This window comes from Chiloscyllium plagiosum, unplaced genomic scaffold (genome assembly GCF_037043375.1).
Source record: "Chiloscyllium plagiosum isolate Xiang-an unplaced genomic scaffold, Cpla_swu_hap1 HiC_scaffold_27, whole genome shotgun sequence".
Lineage (NCBI taxonomy): Eukaryota > Metazoa > Chordata > Chondrichthyes > Orectolobiformes > Hemiscylliidae > Chiloscyllium > Chiloscyllium plagiosum.
In genome coordinates this window covers 8,695,893-8,713,532 of record NW_028270165.1, presented here as the reverse complement: position 1 = coordinate 8,713,532, position 17,640 = coordinate 8,695,893, and the positions used below count along the sequence as shown (strand labels likewise).

Genomic DNA, 17,640 nt, shown 5'->3' with positions numbered 1-17,640 from the left:
CAGTGGACATGAGCGATTTGGATTTCCAGAAGGCCTTTGACGAGGTGCCGTGCAGGAGGCTGCTAAGTAAGATAAGAGTCCCTGGTGTAAGAGCAAGTACTGGCACGGATAGAGGATTGGCTGACTGGCAGAAGGCAGAGAGTTGGCATAAAGGGGTCTTTGGAGTTCCAAAGGAGTCCATGCTGAGAATGCTTGGACAGGCCAGGAGAATGGTCAGAGAAGGGGCAGATGCAATACAATGTGGTAAAGTCTGAGGTTATGCACTTTGGTGGGAAGACCAGAAACAGAGACTGTTCTCAAAATGGGAAATGTTTCGGAAATGTGAAACAGAAAGGGATTGGGGAATCCCAGCTCAGGAGGAGGATTGTACCATTCATTCGGGGTGGTGTAGAAAGGATCGTACCATTGAGACTTTGGAGGATTGTACCCTTAATGGCTGTGGGGGAGTAAAGGATTATACCATTCAGAGGGGGACGATTGCATCATTCGAAGGTGGAGGGGTGTGGAGGAGGAAAAGGGGCGGGGAGTATTGTACCATTCACATCACGGGGTGTGGATTATACCATTCACAGGGAGAATTATTTATTTTTATTTTTCAGAATTTCCACGATACAGGACATATGCCAATTTTCCCCACTAGAAATCGACTGAAACTGGGTGCACGAAAAAAATCCAGCAGGAAGATTATCAGTAAAAAGGTCTCGTTTCGGTCATAACCGTTATAGACTTATCGTCACACCGCACAGAAACAGACACTTCAGTTCAACTCATCCATGCCGACCAGATGTTCCAATCTGGCCCAGTCCCAAGTTCCAGCATTTGCTCCATATTCCTCTCAATCCGAACTATTCATCTAGACACCTTTTAAATATTGTAATTGTACCCACCTCCACCACTACCTCTGGCTGCTCATTCCATACCTTCTGCGTGAAAACGTTGCCCCTTAGTTCCCTTTTAAATCTTTCCCCCTCTCATCTTAAACTTATACCTTCTAGTTTTGGACTCCTCCATTTCGGGGGGTAAAAGACCTTGGCTGTTCGCCCTATCCGTGATTTTCATGATTTTATAAACCTCTCAGGTCACCCCTCAGCTGCCTCCACTCCAGGGAGAACAGCCTCAGCCTAGTCAACCTCTCCCTATAGCTCAAATCCTCCAACCCTGGCAACATCCTTGTAAATCTTTTCTGAACCCTTTCAAGTTTCACAACATCCTTCCAAGAGGAAGGATGCCGGAATTGTACACTTATTCCAAAAGGGTCCTAAACATTCTCCTGTACAGCCACAACATGACCTCTCAAATCCTATACTCAATACTCTGACCAATAAAGGAAAGTATACCAAACACCACCTTCACTATCCTATCTATCTGCAACTCCACTTTCAAGGAACTGTGAACCTGCACTCCAAGGTCTCTTTGTTCAACAACACTCCCTAGAACCTTCCCATTAAGTGTAGATGTGCTGCTCGGATTTGTTTTTCCAAAATGCAGCACCTTGCATTCATCGAAATTAAACTCCATCTGCCACCTTTCAGCCCATTGGCACATCTGATCAAGATCCCATTGTAATCTGAGGTAACCTTCCTCGTTGTTCACTACACCTCCAATTTTGGTGTCATCAGCAAACCTACTAACTATACATTTATGTTCACATCCAAGTCATTTGCATAAAAAATACAGAAAGTAGTGGACCTTGCACTGATCCTTGTGGCACTCCACTGGTCATAAGCCAGTGGAGTGCCACAAGGCAACGGAAAAACAACTCTCCACCATTACCTTCTACCTTTGAGCCAGTTCTGTATCCAAATGGTTAGTTCTCTCTGTATTCCATAAGATCTAACCTTGCTAACCAGTCTCCCTTGGGGAACCTTGTCAAACACCTTACTGAAGTCCGTATAGATCACGTCCATTGCTCTGCCCTCATCAATCTTCTTTGTTACTTCTTCAAAGCACTCAATCAAGTTTGGGAGACATGATTTCCCATGCATAAAGCTATGCCGACTATCCCTAATCAGTCCTTGCCTTTCCAAATATGTGTAAATCCTGTCTCTCAGGTTTCACTCCAATAACCTGCCCACCACCGATGTCAGGTTCCCTGGCTTTTCCTTATCACCTTTCTTAACTAGTGGTACCATGTTAACCAACCTCCAGTTTTCTGGCACCTCTCCTGTGACTATCAATGATACAAATATTTCAGCAAGGGGCCCCACAATCACTTCCCGTAGCCTCCCACAGAGTTCTCGGGTACACCTGACCAGGTCCTGGAGATTTATCCACCTTCATGTTTCAAGACATCCAGGACCACCACCTCTGTAATATGGACATTTTTAAAGATGTTATAATCAATTTCCCTACATTCTATATTTTTCATGTCCTTCGCCAGAGTAAACATTGATGCAAAATACTCGTTTAGTATCTCCCCTATCTCCTGTAGTTCCACACATTGGCTGCCTTGCTCATCTTTGATGTGCTGGAAATGTGTTGCTGGAAAAGCGCAGCAGGTCAGGCAGCATCCAGGGAACAGGAGAATCGATGTTTCGGGCATAAGCCCTTCTTCATCTTTGATGTGCCCTATTCTCTCCCCAGTGACCCTTTTGTCCTTAATGTATTTGTAAAAACCCTTTGGATTCTCCTTAACCCTATTTGCCAAAGTTGGGGGGATTTGTCTCAGTCAAATCCCTCGAACTCAGCACCGCCTTCCTAACCTGCAATCTTCTTCCTGACCTCTCCGCCCCCACCCCCACCCCCACCCCCACCCCTACTCCCACTCCCACTCCGGCCTATCACCCTCACCTTGACCTCCTTCCACCTATCACATTTCCAAAGCCCCTCCCCCAAGTCACTCCTCCCTGCCTTTTATCTTAGACTGCTGGACACACTTTCCTCATTCCTGAAAAAGGGCTCATGCCCGAAACGTCGATTCTCCTGTTCCCTGGATGCTGCCTGACCTGCTGCGCTTTTCCAGCAACACATTTTCAGCTCTGATCTCCAGCATCTGCAGCCCTCACTTTCTCCTCTTTCGTAATTTACCTTACCTATTTCTATTCATCTTTGAAAATCCCTTTGTTTGTGTCTGGAAGTTTCCCGATGTTTCAGCTTTCCAAAGGTCTGGAGTAACATTCCTGAACAGGCTGGGGGCGGGGAAAACCAACCCCCATTGTCCCCTATTGGTTGGACGGCTCCCCAACCACGCCCCCTCCGTTGGTGACGTTGTCGGGACCACGCCCCCAGTGTGTTGGCGCATGTGCAGTGTAGGTCCCGCGGCCGGACGAAGACAGTGTTACTGAGTGAGGGAGGGGATTGGCGCCGGCGGCTGAAGGAACAAGAACAGGAGCCGCTGGGAAAGCTGAGCAGGTCCGGCAGCTCGTGTCGGGAGGAATGTGAGGAGGTGTTTCGGGTCCGGGGATCCTCCTTCAGAACAGGACCAGGTTTCAGGAACATCCCGGGGAGGTCGCCAGGCCCGAGCGCCAAGACCTGGCTCCTGCCCCCGGGGAGAGGAGACAGTGAGACAGGGTAGGATTGGGACCCGCGGGAGGAGGGAGACTGGGGAGTTTATAAACTCCGAGGGGGAGGCCTCAGGCCTCCAATAGAAGCCCCACAGGCCCAGTGTTTACTTCACCGGCGAAGGAGCTCTCGGGTTGCCCGGGCAACCGGCCGCCAGCTTTGTGAGGGTCAGGCGCCTGTTGTCTTGGGACGGGGTTGTTGGATTGTTGTATAATATTGATCTCCTCTGTACTTTTAATCTTGAATATTTTTAAAATGTACATTGGCTTCAATTTCTGAATTCTAAGTACAGAAGCAAAATATAAACATCTCCTGACATGTATCCCAACATGTGCATAGGAGCTAAGACTGCCTCAAGATTTACTGAGGTGCTGAATCAATAGCTCTTTCCCTTTTGATTAATGAAGGTGGTGCCCAGCAGACTCCTGCACACAGCCTGTTCTGTCAGCGTTTATGGGAGAGATATGACAGCAAAACCCGTGAAGCCAAGTAATTTGAAGTCACACTTTAGTGCTTTAATCCCCTCAAATTCAGCATTACGTCGAGGCTATAGGTGTACCAGGCTCCCCAAGATAGCCAGGATGGATAACAAAGAGGAGAGCTGAAGTGTTATCCTTATCAAGCCTGGAACGTCTTCACAAATCTCTAACAAGTTAGTTAAATGCAGTGTCCCCGTCAGAAATCCCATGCAGACTCTTCCTAATCAATCCACCTTTCTCCATGTGATTATTAATTTTGACCAGAATAAGTATTACTGGAAGCTTCTCCACCAAATTTAAACTGGCAGGTGGGACTAGATTGGGTTGGGATATCTGGTCGGCATGGACGGGTTGGACCGAAGGGTCTGTTTCCATGCTGTACATCTCTGTGACTCTATAATTGCTGAGATTAACTTTACAACCTTTCTTAAACCAGGCTGCAATGTTTGCAATTCTCCAGTCTTCTGACACCTCCTCCAAGTCTCTTCCTTCAAGATTGTTGGATGCATTTCATCAGTGCCTTGTCAAAATTTAAGTACCAAATGCTTATCGAAGACTTCTTTCATGTTAATTTTGAACTCTTGGGAGGTCATGTTGCGGCTGTACATTGGTTAGGACACTGTTGGAATATTGCGTGCAATTCTGGTCTCCTTCCAACGAAAAGATGTTGTGAAACTTGAAAGGGTTCAGAAACGATTTACAAGGATGTCGCCAGGGTTGGAGGATTTGAGCTTTAGGGAGAGGCTGAACAGACTGGAGCTGTTTTCCCTGGAGTTTTGGAGCCTGAGGGATAACCTTATAGAGGTTTACAAATTTATGAGGGTTATGTATAGGATAAATAGACAGTCTTTTCCCTGGGTTCAGGTCTGTTTCCATGCTGTACATCTCTATGACTCTATGTTGGTTGCATCTGTAAGATCCTGAATCAGGACCTTGAGGAGAATTAGAGCAGAGTGAGAACAGAGGGGGTGAGAGAGTGGGATGGTGTGTTCAATTTTGTGGAATAATAAAAGAAAAGTATAATCTGCAGAAAGTAGAATTGCTTGTTCAGAATTGTTACACTGCACTAAGTGTAATGACTTTTGTAATCTCTTTTTACAGAGTATTTGAAGATCTGAAGACGGAAATTTCAAAATCGCCTTCTGCTCCTCTGATGCTGCCTGACCTACAGTGCTTTTCCAGCGTCATACTTTTGAACTCTTGACTCTCCAGCATCTGCAGTCCTCACTTTCACATCAATGTCTGACAGTGACACTGGGACATCGGGACTGCAACGATTTTTGACTGTGATTCTGTGAGAAGGAGCAAAGCGTTTGCTTCCGGCTTGAATACATTTTCAGAATCAGTGGGACTGGATGAGAGACCCTACGTTGCAGCGCAGTGAGTATGGAGCCTGAAACAGTGAAACGGCCTGGAAAGAGGAATTCACGGCAGGGTGGGGCTGTACCCACGTTTGTGTGCGGCTGAAACTTCGGCCATGGAGAATCCCGAGGAATCCCGCCCCGTGAAGCAACCGTGGAAGTGTGGCGACTGTGGGAAAGGCTTCTGTGCCCCGTCTGCTCTGGAGACTCATCGGCGCAGTCACACCGGTGAGAGGCCCTTCAGCTGCCCCGAGTGCAGGAAGGGCTTTACCCAGGCATCTGCCCTGCTTACCCACAGGCGGGTCCACACGGGGGAGAGGCCCTTCAGCTGCTGTGAATGCGGGAAGTGCTTTACCCAGGCCTCTGCCCGGCTGAGACACCAGCAGTCCCACACCGGGGAGAGGCCCTTCAGGTGCCCCGAGTGTGGGAGGGGCTTTGCCCGGGCCTCCAACCTCCAGACCCGCCAGCGGACCCACACGGGGGAGAGGCCCTTTCGTTGTCCCGAGTGCGGAAAGTGCTTTACCCAGGCCATCACACTTCAGAAACACCAGCAGGTCCACATAGGGGAGAGGCCCTTCAGTTGCCCCAGGTATAGTAAGGTGTTCACTCACCTGCAGAGGCACCAGCAAGTTCACGTGCCATAGCAGGGGCATTGAAGGAGTGACGGCTGAGTGCCATTATCGACTGGAGTATTAACCCAATTCCAGGGCCTCCCGGGTTCGAATCCTGCTGTGGCAGATGGTGAAATTGGAATTCAGTCAGTAATCTGGAGTTCCAAGTCTAATGATGAAGCCATTTTTTGGGGGGAGGGGGAAGAAAACCCCCATCTGATTCACTCACGTCATTTTTCAGGAAGGAAACTGCCGTTGTGGGAAAGGATTCACTCAGTCGTCCCAGCTGCATCCTTTACCCTGTCTGGCCTATGGTTGACTCTACACTGCCTCCCCCCCACCCCTCCCACCCTCCTCTCCTCCCCCCCACCCCTCCCACCCTCCTCTCCTCCCCCCCACCCCTCCCACCCTCCTCTCCTCCCCCCCACCCCTCCCACCCTCCTCTCCTCCCCCCCACCCCTCCCACCCCTCCCACCCTCCTCTCCTCCCCCCCACCCCTCCCATCCTCCTCCCACCCCATCCTCCTCCCCCCCACCTCCCTCCCCCACTCTGTTCTCTCCCCCACTGGGCCCCTCCCTCTCCCCAGCAAATGAACAGGGAGAAACCTACTTGGATATAGAGTATATGTTGAAATTGCTGAATGAGGCAATACTTCCTACAGGTTAAGAAAGGGAGTGTGTGCGCTTTGACTTTGAGCTGTTTTTAAATAAAAAGCTACTTTTTCCATGCCTTTTTGCTGGGGGGAATTTGAAGCTGTAACAAAGTTGTGTCACAATAAAGGGTTACCTGAACTTACCGCCAGGCTCAGACTCTCATTGAAGGCTTTGAGCTTCAAATGGTTTTTGTTTTAAACCTGTTGATTTCTTTCAGCCTCCTGCACTAAGTTTCCAATGTCGTGTATCAGATGGAGCAGTGAATGAGTAGCTAGTATCGTTGGAAATTGCAAATATTTCAGGAGTGCAGGTACTGTGTCGTTTTATCGGCATTGTAAAGTTTACTGGCAGCACCAGGAGGTATGGGCTGTGTTAATTAGAAATGATGTGGAGTTGCTGGTGTTGGACTGAAGTGGATAAAGTTAAAATCTACACAACTCCAGGTTATAGTCCCAACAGATTTATTTGGAAGCGCTAGCTTTCGGACCGCTGCTCCTTCATTGGGTAGCTGTTGAGCAGGATCATAAGACACAGAATTTATCGCCAAACATTACAGTGTCATGCAGTTGATAAGATTTCCTGAACCAGTCCAGTTGCAATTCAGTCTTTCATCTTTTAGAATGGGTTGCAGGTTTCGGTTCATTAACATGTATATTCCAGAATTACTTTTAAGTCACATTCTCCCGATGACTTAAGATGTTATAAAATTAGGTGACATCTCAGCTCAGAAAATGCAAGAAAGGTGTGAGGTTCAAGGCTGTCTGTATCCCAGTCCTGAGTCACACATGTTCTATTTCCAAAGTAGGAATTTATAAAATATTACATAGATTGACTGCCTGCAGATTGTGTTTTGCTCAAATAGCACAATGTATCTGCAAATGCAAATTCACTGCATAGGTTTGTGTGTGTGTGTGCGCGCATGAGAGAGACAGTGTGTGTGTTTGCATGTGCATGCTTGATAAAGTGTGTCGATGCAATGGAGTATAAGCCTGTGAGAAGGTGTGTGCATGGATTTGAGTGTGGGAGGTGTATGTGTGTGAGAGAGGGTCTGCGTGACTGGGTGTGTATGTGTGGGAGTGAGAGACAGTGTAAAGTGCAGTGAAGGTCCCGGTTGAGACCGTCCTCATTGGTTCCAAACTTGCCTATCGGCCTCTGCTTGGCCAGTAGAAACAATTAATCAGTTACTTGGTGGCTCGGTGGTTAGCAGTGCTGCCTCGCAGCACCAGGGATCCAGGTTCGATTCCCACCTTGGGCAACTGTCTATGTGGAGTTGGCACATTCTCCCCAATGCTTGCATGAGTTTCCTCCGGGTGCTCCAGTTTCCTCCCACAATCCAAAAGATATGCAGGTCAGGTGAATTGGCCATGCTAAATTCCACATAATGTTGGGTGCGTTAGTCACGGGTAAATATAGGGAGGGGAACGGGTCTGGGTGGATTACTCTTTGGAGGGTCAGTGTGGACATTTTGGGCCAAAGGGCCAGTTTCCATACTGTAGGGAATCAAATCTAATCTACACGTACACACATTGGAGCGGGCAGGGTGAGACTTGTCTTTCACTTTGCAGAAGGTGGGAGGTTCTGGATGCTGTGATTTAGGGTAAACACACGCTGGAAGACCTTTGGCTCAGAGAGATGGAGTTGGAAGCCAGGCTGCAGAGATGTCACGGAGCAAGTTAACCGGACACTTTATTCCAGAAGATAGTCATTCCCCTCTGGACAGAACCTTCTAATTAGGTCATTGGAAAGGGTCAGAAGGGTGAGAGTGTGAATCACACAGGTAAAGGGGATCTGAGATTGGGCAGCGGGGAGGAGCTAACTGGCTGAGTGGTCGGGGGGGGGGGCGCTGGGGGTAAGGGGCAGAATATTGACAGGTGATTGTCGTCTTTCTCTGCAGTTAGCAGCAGGAGGCCAGATGGCATCGGTGTCTGGCACCAGGTTCAGGAACCGACGTGCTCAGGACAGGAGAAGTGGGAAAGGGAGGCTGCAGTGGGTGTGGTCCACAAATCTCAGGAGGGGAGAGCTTCTGCTGAGGGCGCATGAGAAGTCAGAAGCTATGAAGACAAAGCAGAACATCAAAGCTCTGGGTAGCATGATGGCTCAGTGGTTTGTACTGCTGCCTCAGTGCTGGGTTTGATTACAGCCTCAGGTGACTTTGGTACATTGTCCCCCTTGTGTCTGCATGGGTTTCCTCCAGGTGCTCCAGTTTCCTCCCACAGTCCAGAGATCTGCAGTTTAGGGTGGATCAGCTGTGCTGAAGTGTCCAGGGATATGCATTTTCGGGTGTGTAAGCCATGGGGAACTGCAGGGTTTTATGGTAAGTGCGTTGGTCTGGTGGGATGCTGTTTGGAAGATCAGTGTGAGGTGAATGGGCTGAATGGCCTGCAGGGATTATGTGATTCTACTGCTTTAGCCATTTGTATATTGAGAAATGATTACTGTGGTCCTGGGAAAGGTGGGATTTGTAGTGTCACTGTCCTCTGTCCATTCTCTTTCTGTCCCCCTGTCCATTTTCTCTCTCTTGACACCCACCCTCAGCTCCTCCCCCCCCCCAACCATTCTCTTTCCCCACCACCTATTATTTCTCGTGCCTCCATCCCTCTTTGTTCGCTGTATCAAGCCCTTCTAAGAAGAGAGAGACAGATGGTGATGACTCTACCTGGGAGATGGGGGTGCACAAGAAATGGCTGATCTTTAACATTGAGAATAGCTACTCAGAAACAACATTAAAGCATGTTCAATTCTATTTTTAAAAAAGCTGCAGGCATCCTTCTGAAACTTGCGTTGAAAAATGTGCAGTCTGGCCACAGTTGAGGACAGGCTGTAAGGGGTGAGTTGCCCATTCTAATATTGTCAAATTGGTTCTGATTATGAAGAAATAGAGTCATGGAGCATGGAATGAAACAGTTTGGTCTGTACCGACCAGATATCCTAAATTAATCTACTCCTATTTGCCAACACTTAGCCCAAACCCCTTTAAACTTTCCTATTCGTACACCCATCCAGATGCCTTTTAAAAGTTGTAATTGTACCAGCCTCCACTCCGGCAGCTCATTCAATACATTTACCATCCTCTGCGTGAAACAAGTTACCCCTTAGGTCCCTTTTAAACCTTTCCCCAATCACCCAAAACTAATGTCCTCTCGTTCTGGCATTTCTTGACGCAAATTAAATGTCTCACGTTTTTTCTCTCCTTTGGTCCCTCATCTTTCCCCACTCAACCTAAACCTAACCCTCCAGTTTGTGACTCCCCTAACCGAGGGAAAAGATATACAAAATATATACAAAAGATATACAATGTCGAGCCACAGGGGGGAAAAAATTGTGGTTCAACTTTTTTTTCCTCCGATTGGCATTTGGACACTTCAAATCTGTCAGTAACGTAAGCGTCTCTGAAGAGCATAATGCGCATGCCCCTCGGTGTCAGCAAGCACTGCGCATGTCCGCTGGTGTCAGCAAAAGACTGCATGCTCCTGGTTGTACACACAAACGACTCATGACCTACTTTTGATGTACCAATAGGGAACTCGGGAGGACCGGAAGGTGTCTTGTCCTCCTGCCAATCAGAACACCGCTATTGCCTGAATGCGGAAGTTGGACAATGAGCTTCTGAAGTTGCTGCTGCTGTCTCTCTGAATGAAGATTGAGCTTTACCCCAAACTGCAACTTTCTTCCTCTGTCCAACAACTGTGAGTACAGCACTCTCTTTTCTCGCCATCTGTTCCACTTTTTTTTTCATTCTGGCGTTCAATTGTTGACTTGCAACAACTGAAAGGAAAGGGAGTGAATTCAGGGAGGGGACAGAGTGTGGTGCTGGAAAAGCATAGCAGGTCAGGCAGCGTCCGAGGAGCAAGAAAATCGACGTTTCGGGCAAAAGTCCTTCATCAGGAATTTTCCTGTTCCTCAGATGCTGCCTGACCTGCGTGCTTTTCCAGCACCACACTCTCGACTCTAATCTCCGGCATCTGCAGTACTCACTTTTTTGTCTAGAAATGTTGATCCAGATCTGTGTCTCAATTGGCAAACACATGGCAAATGCATTACCATAATGTGATAATATAGCCTTTGCTGTGGAAAGGAGGTGCATTGTTTTAATGGTGACATGTTGGGATATGGAGAAAGTGAGGAGTGCCAATGCTGGAGATCAGAGTTGACAAGTGTGGCCCTGGAAAAGAACAGCGGGTCAGACAGCATCCGAGGACCAGGAGAGTTGACGTTTTGGACACGAGCCGTTCATCAGGAACGTTATGTGGATGTACAGAGGTTTCAGTGTCTTTCTACACCAGTCAATACCCGTTGTCAGACAGGTGCACTAAGCAGTCAGCAGGGCAAGTGGTGTATTAGCAAGAGGAATTGAGTTCAGAAGTGGGGTGGGGCCTTCCTGCGGTTAGGGGGTCATTGAATATATTCAAGGCTGAGTTCATCTGATTTTTGAACAACAATGAAGTGGATGGTTATGAGGGAACAGAAAAAATGGTTTTAAGAACAGTTACAGAATCATACAGCACAGAAACAGATACTTGATTTCATGCTGACTATATTCATAAACTAAACTAGTGCTACCTTGTTTGGCCTATATATCTCTGAACCTTTCCTATACATAAGAGCAGAAATTAAGCCATTCAGCCCACTGGGTCTGCGGCTGATAAGTCTCCCAGCCCCATTCTCCTGTTTTCTCCCTGTAACCCTCAATCCCCTTGATACTCAAGAACTGTTTCTGTCTCAGTGTTAAATATCCTCAGTTACCTGGCCTCCACAGCCTTCTGTGGCAATGAATTCCATCAGTTCACCACTCTCTGGCTAAAGAAATTTCTCCTAATCTCCGTTCTGAAAGGTCTTCCCTTTACTCTAAGGCTGTGCCCTCGGCTGCTAGTCTCTCCTTCCAATGGAAACATCTTCCCAACATCAACTCGTCCAGGCCATTGAGTATTCTGTTTGTTTCAGTTAGATTCCCCTGAGTGTGACCCTGTTAATCAGCATGAACCAGACCCTTCAGGATGAGGTACAGCAGGGATTAGGGTCAATAAAGTGAGAATGGAGGGAGTGTGTGGGATGGAGATTTTGAACTTCCAGGGAATAAGAATTACAGAGAGTTTGCTATAAATTAGAATTGATTGGATGGGGCAATGGGCCAGGGAGTGGCAGATGGAGATTAATTTAGGGAAATGTGATGTTTGCATTATGGTAAGGCAATCCAGGCAGCACAGTTAAGGGAGTGTTTCAGAACAAAGAGACCTTGGAGTGTAGGTTCATTGTTCCTTGAAAGTGCAGTCTCAGGAAGCCAGAACAGTGAAGAAGGCATTTTGTATGCTTTCCTTTATTAGTCAGAGCATTGAGTATCGGAGTTGGGAGGACATGTTGTGGCTGTACAGGACATCGGTTAGGCCACTTTTAAAATACTGCATTCAGTTCTGGTCTCCCTGCTACAGGAAGGATGGTGTGAAACTTTGAAAGGGGTCAGAAAAGACTTGAAAGGCTATTGTCAGAGTTGGAGGGTTTGATCTACAGAGAGAGGCTGAATCGGTCAGGGATATTTTCCTGGAGCATCGGATGCTCAGGGGTGACCGTATAAATATGTATAAGGGGCATGGATAGGGTGAATGCAAAACTAGAGAGCAAATGTTTGAGGTGAGAGGGGAATGATTTAAAAGGGACATGAAGGGCAACTTGTTTCACGCAGAAGGTGGTGCATGTATTGAATGAGCTGTCATAGGAAGGGGTGGAGCCTGATACAATTACAGCATTTAAAAGGCATCTGGATGGGTACAAGAATAGGAAGCATTTAGAGGGATATGGGCCAAATGCTGGTAAATGGGACGAGATTAAGTTAGGATATCTGGGCGGCACATATGAGTTGGACTGAAGGGTCTGTTTCTGTGCTGTATGACTCTCTGGGTCTTTGGTGAAACCAGAAGTGTCATTGTGAAGACTGGACTTTCAGAGCAGCCTTCAAAGATGTTTTGTCCTTACTGGGAGCAGAAGAAGTTACAATGAAATCTTTCATTTATGAGACAGCACCTGAGTGAGTGAGTACATCTGAGATTTTGTGGAAAGTGGGATTTCATTGCACTGTGGGGATGAAACCCTACCCTATCCAGTCATTTCTGCTGGTGGGTGAGACCAGACCTCAAGATTAGTTGGAGTAGATTTAGGATAGAGATGAGGAAGAACTGCTTTTCCCAGAGAATCGTGAATCTATGTAATTCTCTGCCCAGGGAAGCAGTAGAGGCAGCTTAATTAAGTATATTCAGGACCCAGTTAGATGGGTTTTTGCATGGTAAAGGTATTAAGGGTAGTTGGGACAATGCAGGGAGGAGAAGCTGAGACAATGGAGAGATCAGTCATGATCTAAATGAATGGCGAAGCAGGCTCGACGGGCCAAATGACCTACTCCTGCTTCTATTACTATGAAACTCTAACCCTGCATTTCCAATGGCTAACCCACCTAACCTGCACATCTCTGGACACTATGGGCAATTTAGCATGGCCAATCCAAATCCAGGCCAGTGAGCAATACAGTGATGTGAAAAATGAACATCCGAGAATGACAGAAAGACATGGAGAGTAAATGTCCCAGCAATCAAAACTGGATTCTAAAGATCACAAAAACTGAAACTAAAAATGGTTTGTCTGAATGTGTGCTGCATTGCAGCAAAAGCGAATGAATTGACTGCACACGTTGAAGGGAACTCCTTCAATTAAAATATGGGACTCCTTACAGAGATATGGCTCCAGGATGACAAGGATTGGATCCTCAATATTGAGGAGGTGATCAAATGGAAAGCAAGATAAAGGTAGAGGGTTAGCACAGGTAATCAAAGCACTGATCACAGGGTAATCTGGTGTCAGCTCGGATTTCAGGTCCTGATTTCTCACCCCTCCTGGATTTTTGCTGACGCTTTGGACCCCCTTTTTTTTTTTTACACCTTCTGGAACAATAAGTCAATCCAGACCCACAATCTCCCAGCCAGTTAACCATCCAGACACCGAGTGTAGTCATAGCAGGGAATAAAACAAGAAATGTGAACCAAAATTAGAAATAAGTAGGTGCACTTGCTTAATATTGTTCAATAGGACGTAAACCAGAAATACTATTCTCCCTGGATTCCTACAGTGCTTTATTTGAGGAATTCTCTCACCCTTACATCGAGCTATTAGTCCCCACTATGATTTACAACAATATTTATACCATCAGAAAAAAAAGTATCTGTTGTCAAATTCACATAGAGATATACAGCATGGAAACATACTTTTTCTCTCTCTCATGCAGACACATGCACAAGTCCATGGGGGTGAATTTGTGTTTGCAGAATGATATTTGCATATGCATTCTATTTTCCTCAAAAAATGCACAATCTGCAGGCAGTTAATATATGTAATATTTTGTAAATTTCACATTGGAAATGGAACCAGTCTGACTCTAGACTGGGATACAGACAAATTCTGACCTTACACCTTTAATGCATTGTTTGAGCTGAGGTGTCTCCTTTTGTTATAAAGTTATCCTGAGAAGGTGCCTTACAGGAAGTTCTGGGATTTACATATTAATGGTATCTGTAATCCATTGCAAAAGATGAAAGACTTAACGATCCAGGTTTGTTCAATATATCATTTCAATGCCAGGACACTGTAATGCTTTTCCAGAAATTCTGTGTCTTATGATCTTACACTCCACAGCCACCTGATGAAGGAGCAGCGCTCCAAATGCTAGTGCTTCCAAATAAACCCATTGGACGATAACCTGGTGTTGTGCGATTTTTAAATTTGTCCAGGTAAGGTTTGATTGGCCAGGTCAAATTACACATAGTCCCCAGGGATGTGCAGGTTAGGGTGGATTGGCGATGCTAAATTACCCACAGTGCCCAGGGATGTGCAGGTTAGATGTGTTAGTCAAGGGGTAAATGTAGAGCAATAGGAGTAGGGGAATGGGTGTGGTGAGGTTGCCATTCGGAGGTTGGTGTGGACTTGTTAGAACAGTGAGGGTTCTGTGAAGAGAAGGGATTTTTGTTAACTGTTCAGGAAGAGGGGGGAGGGGGGAAGCGGTGGGTGGAGTGCGGGGGGGAAGTAATTTGTTCACTTGTAGCAACTGGAGTGAACCCAGGGAGGGAGCAGACTCTGTAAACTCAGATATGTGTCTTAATTACCCAGGGAAGGAGGGTTGGAAGGATAGGGTGTTGCTGTTTTCCCTAGTGCATCAGAGTGTGAGGAGTAACCTGATAGACTTTTTTTAAAATCATGAGGGGCATGGATTGGGTAAATAGACGAGGTCTTTTCCTTGGGATGGGGAGTCCAGAACTCGAGGGTAATAGATTTAAGGTGAGGGCAGGGGGAGGGAGACTGCAAAGAGACCTAAGGGGCAACATTTTCACGCAGAGGATGGTGCATGTATGGAATGAGCTGCCAAAGGAAGTGGTGAAGGCTGGTACAATGACAACATTTAAAAGTCATCAGCATGAGTGTATGAAAAGGAAGGGTTCAAAGGGATATGGGCAAAGCGCTGGCAAATGGGACGAGATTAATTTTGGATATCTGGTTGGGCACAGAAGAATTTGACCGAAGTGTCTGTTTCTGTGTTGTACATCTCGATGACTGTGGCTTTCCACAAAAGTTTGTCATGTCTGTATGTTCAGTTTCTCTCTGGTGGCGGTGTCAATGCCTTGATGTCTCATTTTGCTTTCCCCCCCACTTCCTGGGAATGTTAACCATTTTGTGTCTGGTTGTTCTTCAAGAACCTGCATTGCAGGTTCACCCTGAATTGACATTTTTTTGCTTCCCAAAATCCGACCTGCTCACTCTCAGCAATATCCCAGTGTTGTGAAAGATATTAAATTTCAGGTGGAGTTATCCAAAACTCAGATGTCAGTCTTGACGTTTTTGCTTTTCTGCCCCTATAAGATCCTGAATCAACACCTTCAGGAGAATGAGTTAGAGTGGAGGGTGGGGGAGAGAGAGAGTGTGGGATAGTGCTTTCAATTTTGTGGAATAACAACACAAACAAATTGCTTGTTCTGAATTTTTATTCTGGACTGACAGTAATGAATTTTGTAATGTCTTTTGACAGAGTATTTGAAGATATGAAGACGGAAGTTTCAAAATCAACAGATGAAGACCTTATGCCCAAAATGTCGACTCTCCTGCTCCTCAGGTGCTGCCTGACTTGCTGTGCTTTTCCAGTGCCGCACTTTTCGATACTGACTCTCCAGTGTCTGCAGTCCTCACTTTGACGTCAATGTCTGACAGTCACTCAATCCATCGGGACCACAACCATTTTTGACTGATTCTGTGAGAAGGAGCAAAACGTTTTGGTTCCTGTTTCAGTCCATTCTCGGCATCAGTGGGACTGGACGAGAGACCCTACTGTTGGAGTGCACGGAGTGTGGAGCCTGAAACAGTTATAAGGCCTGGGAAGAGGAATTCACAGAGGGGAGGAGCTCTACACGTGTTGTGTGCAGCTGAAGCTTTGGCCATGGAGAAACCAGAGGAATCCCGCCCTGTGGAGAAACCGTGGAAGTGTGGCGACTGTGGGAAAGGCTTCCGTTTCCCATCTGCTCTGGCGATTCATCGTCGCAGTCACACCGGGGAAAGGCCATTCCCCTGCAGAGAGTGTGGGAAGGCCTTCAGCAATTCCTCCGACCTGGTGAGGCACCGGCGGGTCCACACCAGGGAGAGGCCCTTCAGCTGCTCCGAGTGTGGGAAGGCCTTCAGCAATTGCTCTGACCTGTTGAGGCACCGGCGGGTCCACACAGGGGAGCGGCCCTTCAGGTGCTCCGCATGCGGGAAGGGCTTTACCCAGGCATCCACCCTGTTGGCCCACCGGCAGGTCCACACTGGGGAGAGGCTGTTCCTCTGCACCGAGTGCGGGAAGGGCTTCAGCAATTCCTTCGCCCTGCTGACCCACCAGCGGGTCCACACAGGGGAGAGGCCATTCCCCTGCACAGAGTGCAGGAAGGGCTTCAACAGTTCCTCCGACAGGCTGAAGCACCAGCGGGTCCACACGGGGGAGAGGCCCTTCAGCTGCCCAGAGTGCAGGAAGGGCTTTACCCAGGCCTCTGACCTGCTGAGGCACCAGTGGGTCCACACAGGGGAGAGGCCGTTCACCTGCTATCAGTGCGGGAAGAGCTTTAGCCGCTCCTCCCACCTGCGGAGGCACCAGAGAGTTCACATGCCATCGCAGGGAGTTTAAAGCAGTGACGGCTGAGTGCCTTTATCGACTGGACTATCAACCCAGTTCCGGGAGCTGCCAAGGCTGATGGCGGAATTGGAATTCGGTTAGATTCTGAACTCCAGATTTCTAACAACGAAACAATTGTCAGGGAGGGGAGGGGGAACCCCCATCTGATTTACTCACAACCTTTTAAGGGAAGGAAACTGCTAATGTGGGAACGGATTCACTCACTTGTCCCAGTGCATCCTTTACCCGAGCTGGCTTACATGTGACTCCAGACCCACAGCAGTCTGGATGACTATTCTGCACTCCTTTCCCCCTCCCCACCCGATGAGGGGGGAGAAACTTACTTGGAGACAAGGTATGGGTTTAAATTGGTGCATGAGGCAATACTTCTAGTTTATGGCTATACTAAGGATCCAATTTCAAAAGGACAACTCTGTGCTGACAAATAGTAAAGAAAGTGGGGGTGAGGGGGAGAGAAGTGTGTGTGCTTTGAGCTTGAGCTGTTTTTTTAAAAAAAGATACTTTTTCTAGACCTTTTTGCTGGGGGGATCTGAAGCTGTAACAAAGTTGGGTCGCAATAAAGGTTACCTGAACTTACTGCCGGGCTCAGACTCTCATTGAAAGCTTTGAGCTCCAAGAGGTTTTTGTTTTAAAGCTGCTCATTTCTTTCAGCCTCCTGCACTAAGTTTCCAATGTCGTGTTTCAGATGGAGCAGTGAATGAGTAGCTAGTATCATTAAAAATTGTAAAGTTTTTAGGAATGCACGTACTGCGTTGTTTTATCAGCATTGTAAAGTTTCCTGGCGGAAGTATGGACTGTGATCACTAGAAACGTTGTGGAGGTGTCACTGTTGGACTGATGTGCACA

The 17,640-nt window shown here is 47.3% G+C and overlaps 1 protein-coding gene across 5 annotated transcripts; it reads left to right on the top strand.

Annotated features, from left to right (window-relative positions):
- Positions 1-3,341: 3,341 nt before the first annotated feature.
- LOC122546636 (uncharacterized) lies at positions 3,342-17,364 on the top strand. 5 transcript variants are annotated; one of them, XM_087973967.1, is made up of 5 exons: positions 6,471-6,915; positions 9,361-9,432; positions 10,125-10,291; positions 14,280-14,374; positions 15,664-17,364. In XM_087973967.1, exon 5 carries the CDS (start codon positions 16,069-16,071, stop codon positions 16,783-16,785), a length of 717 nt encoding a protein of 238 aa, XP_087830093.1. In that variant the 5' UTR covers positions 6,471-6,915; positions 9,361-9,432; positions 10,125-10,291; positions 14,280-14,374; positions 15,664-16,068; the 3' UTR covers positions 16,786-17,364. The 5 variants fall into 5 exon arrangements, with proteins under 5 accessions (XP_087830094.1, XP_087830090.1, XP_087830093.1 ...); XM_087973965.1 differs by lacking the exon at positions 14,280-14,374; XM_087973968.1 differs by lacking the exons at positions 6,471-6,915; positions 9,361-9,432; positions 10,125-10,291; positions 14,280-14,374 and adding exons at positions 3,342-3,377; positions 5,082-5,569.
- The last annotated feature ends 276 nt before the right edge of the window (positions 17,365-17,640 follow it).

What these genes read in the sequence shown, in the direction of transcription:
- LOC122546636 (XM_087973968.1), top strand. Translation starts at nt 16,069, where the DNA reads ATGGAGAAACCAGAGGAATCCCGCCCTGTGGAGAAACCGTGGAAGTGT.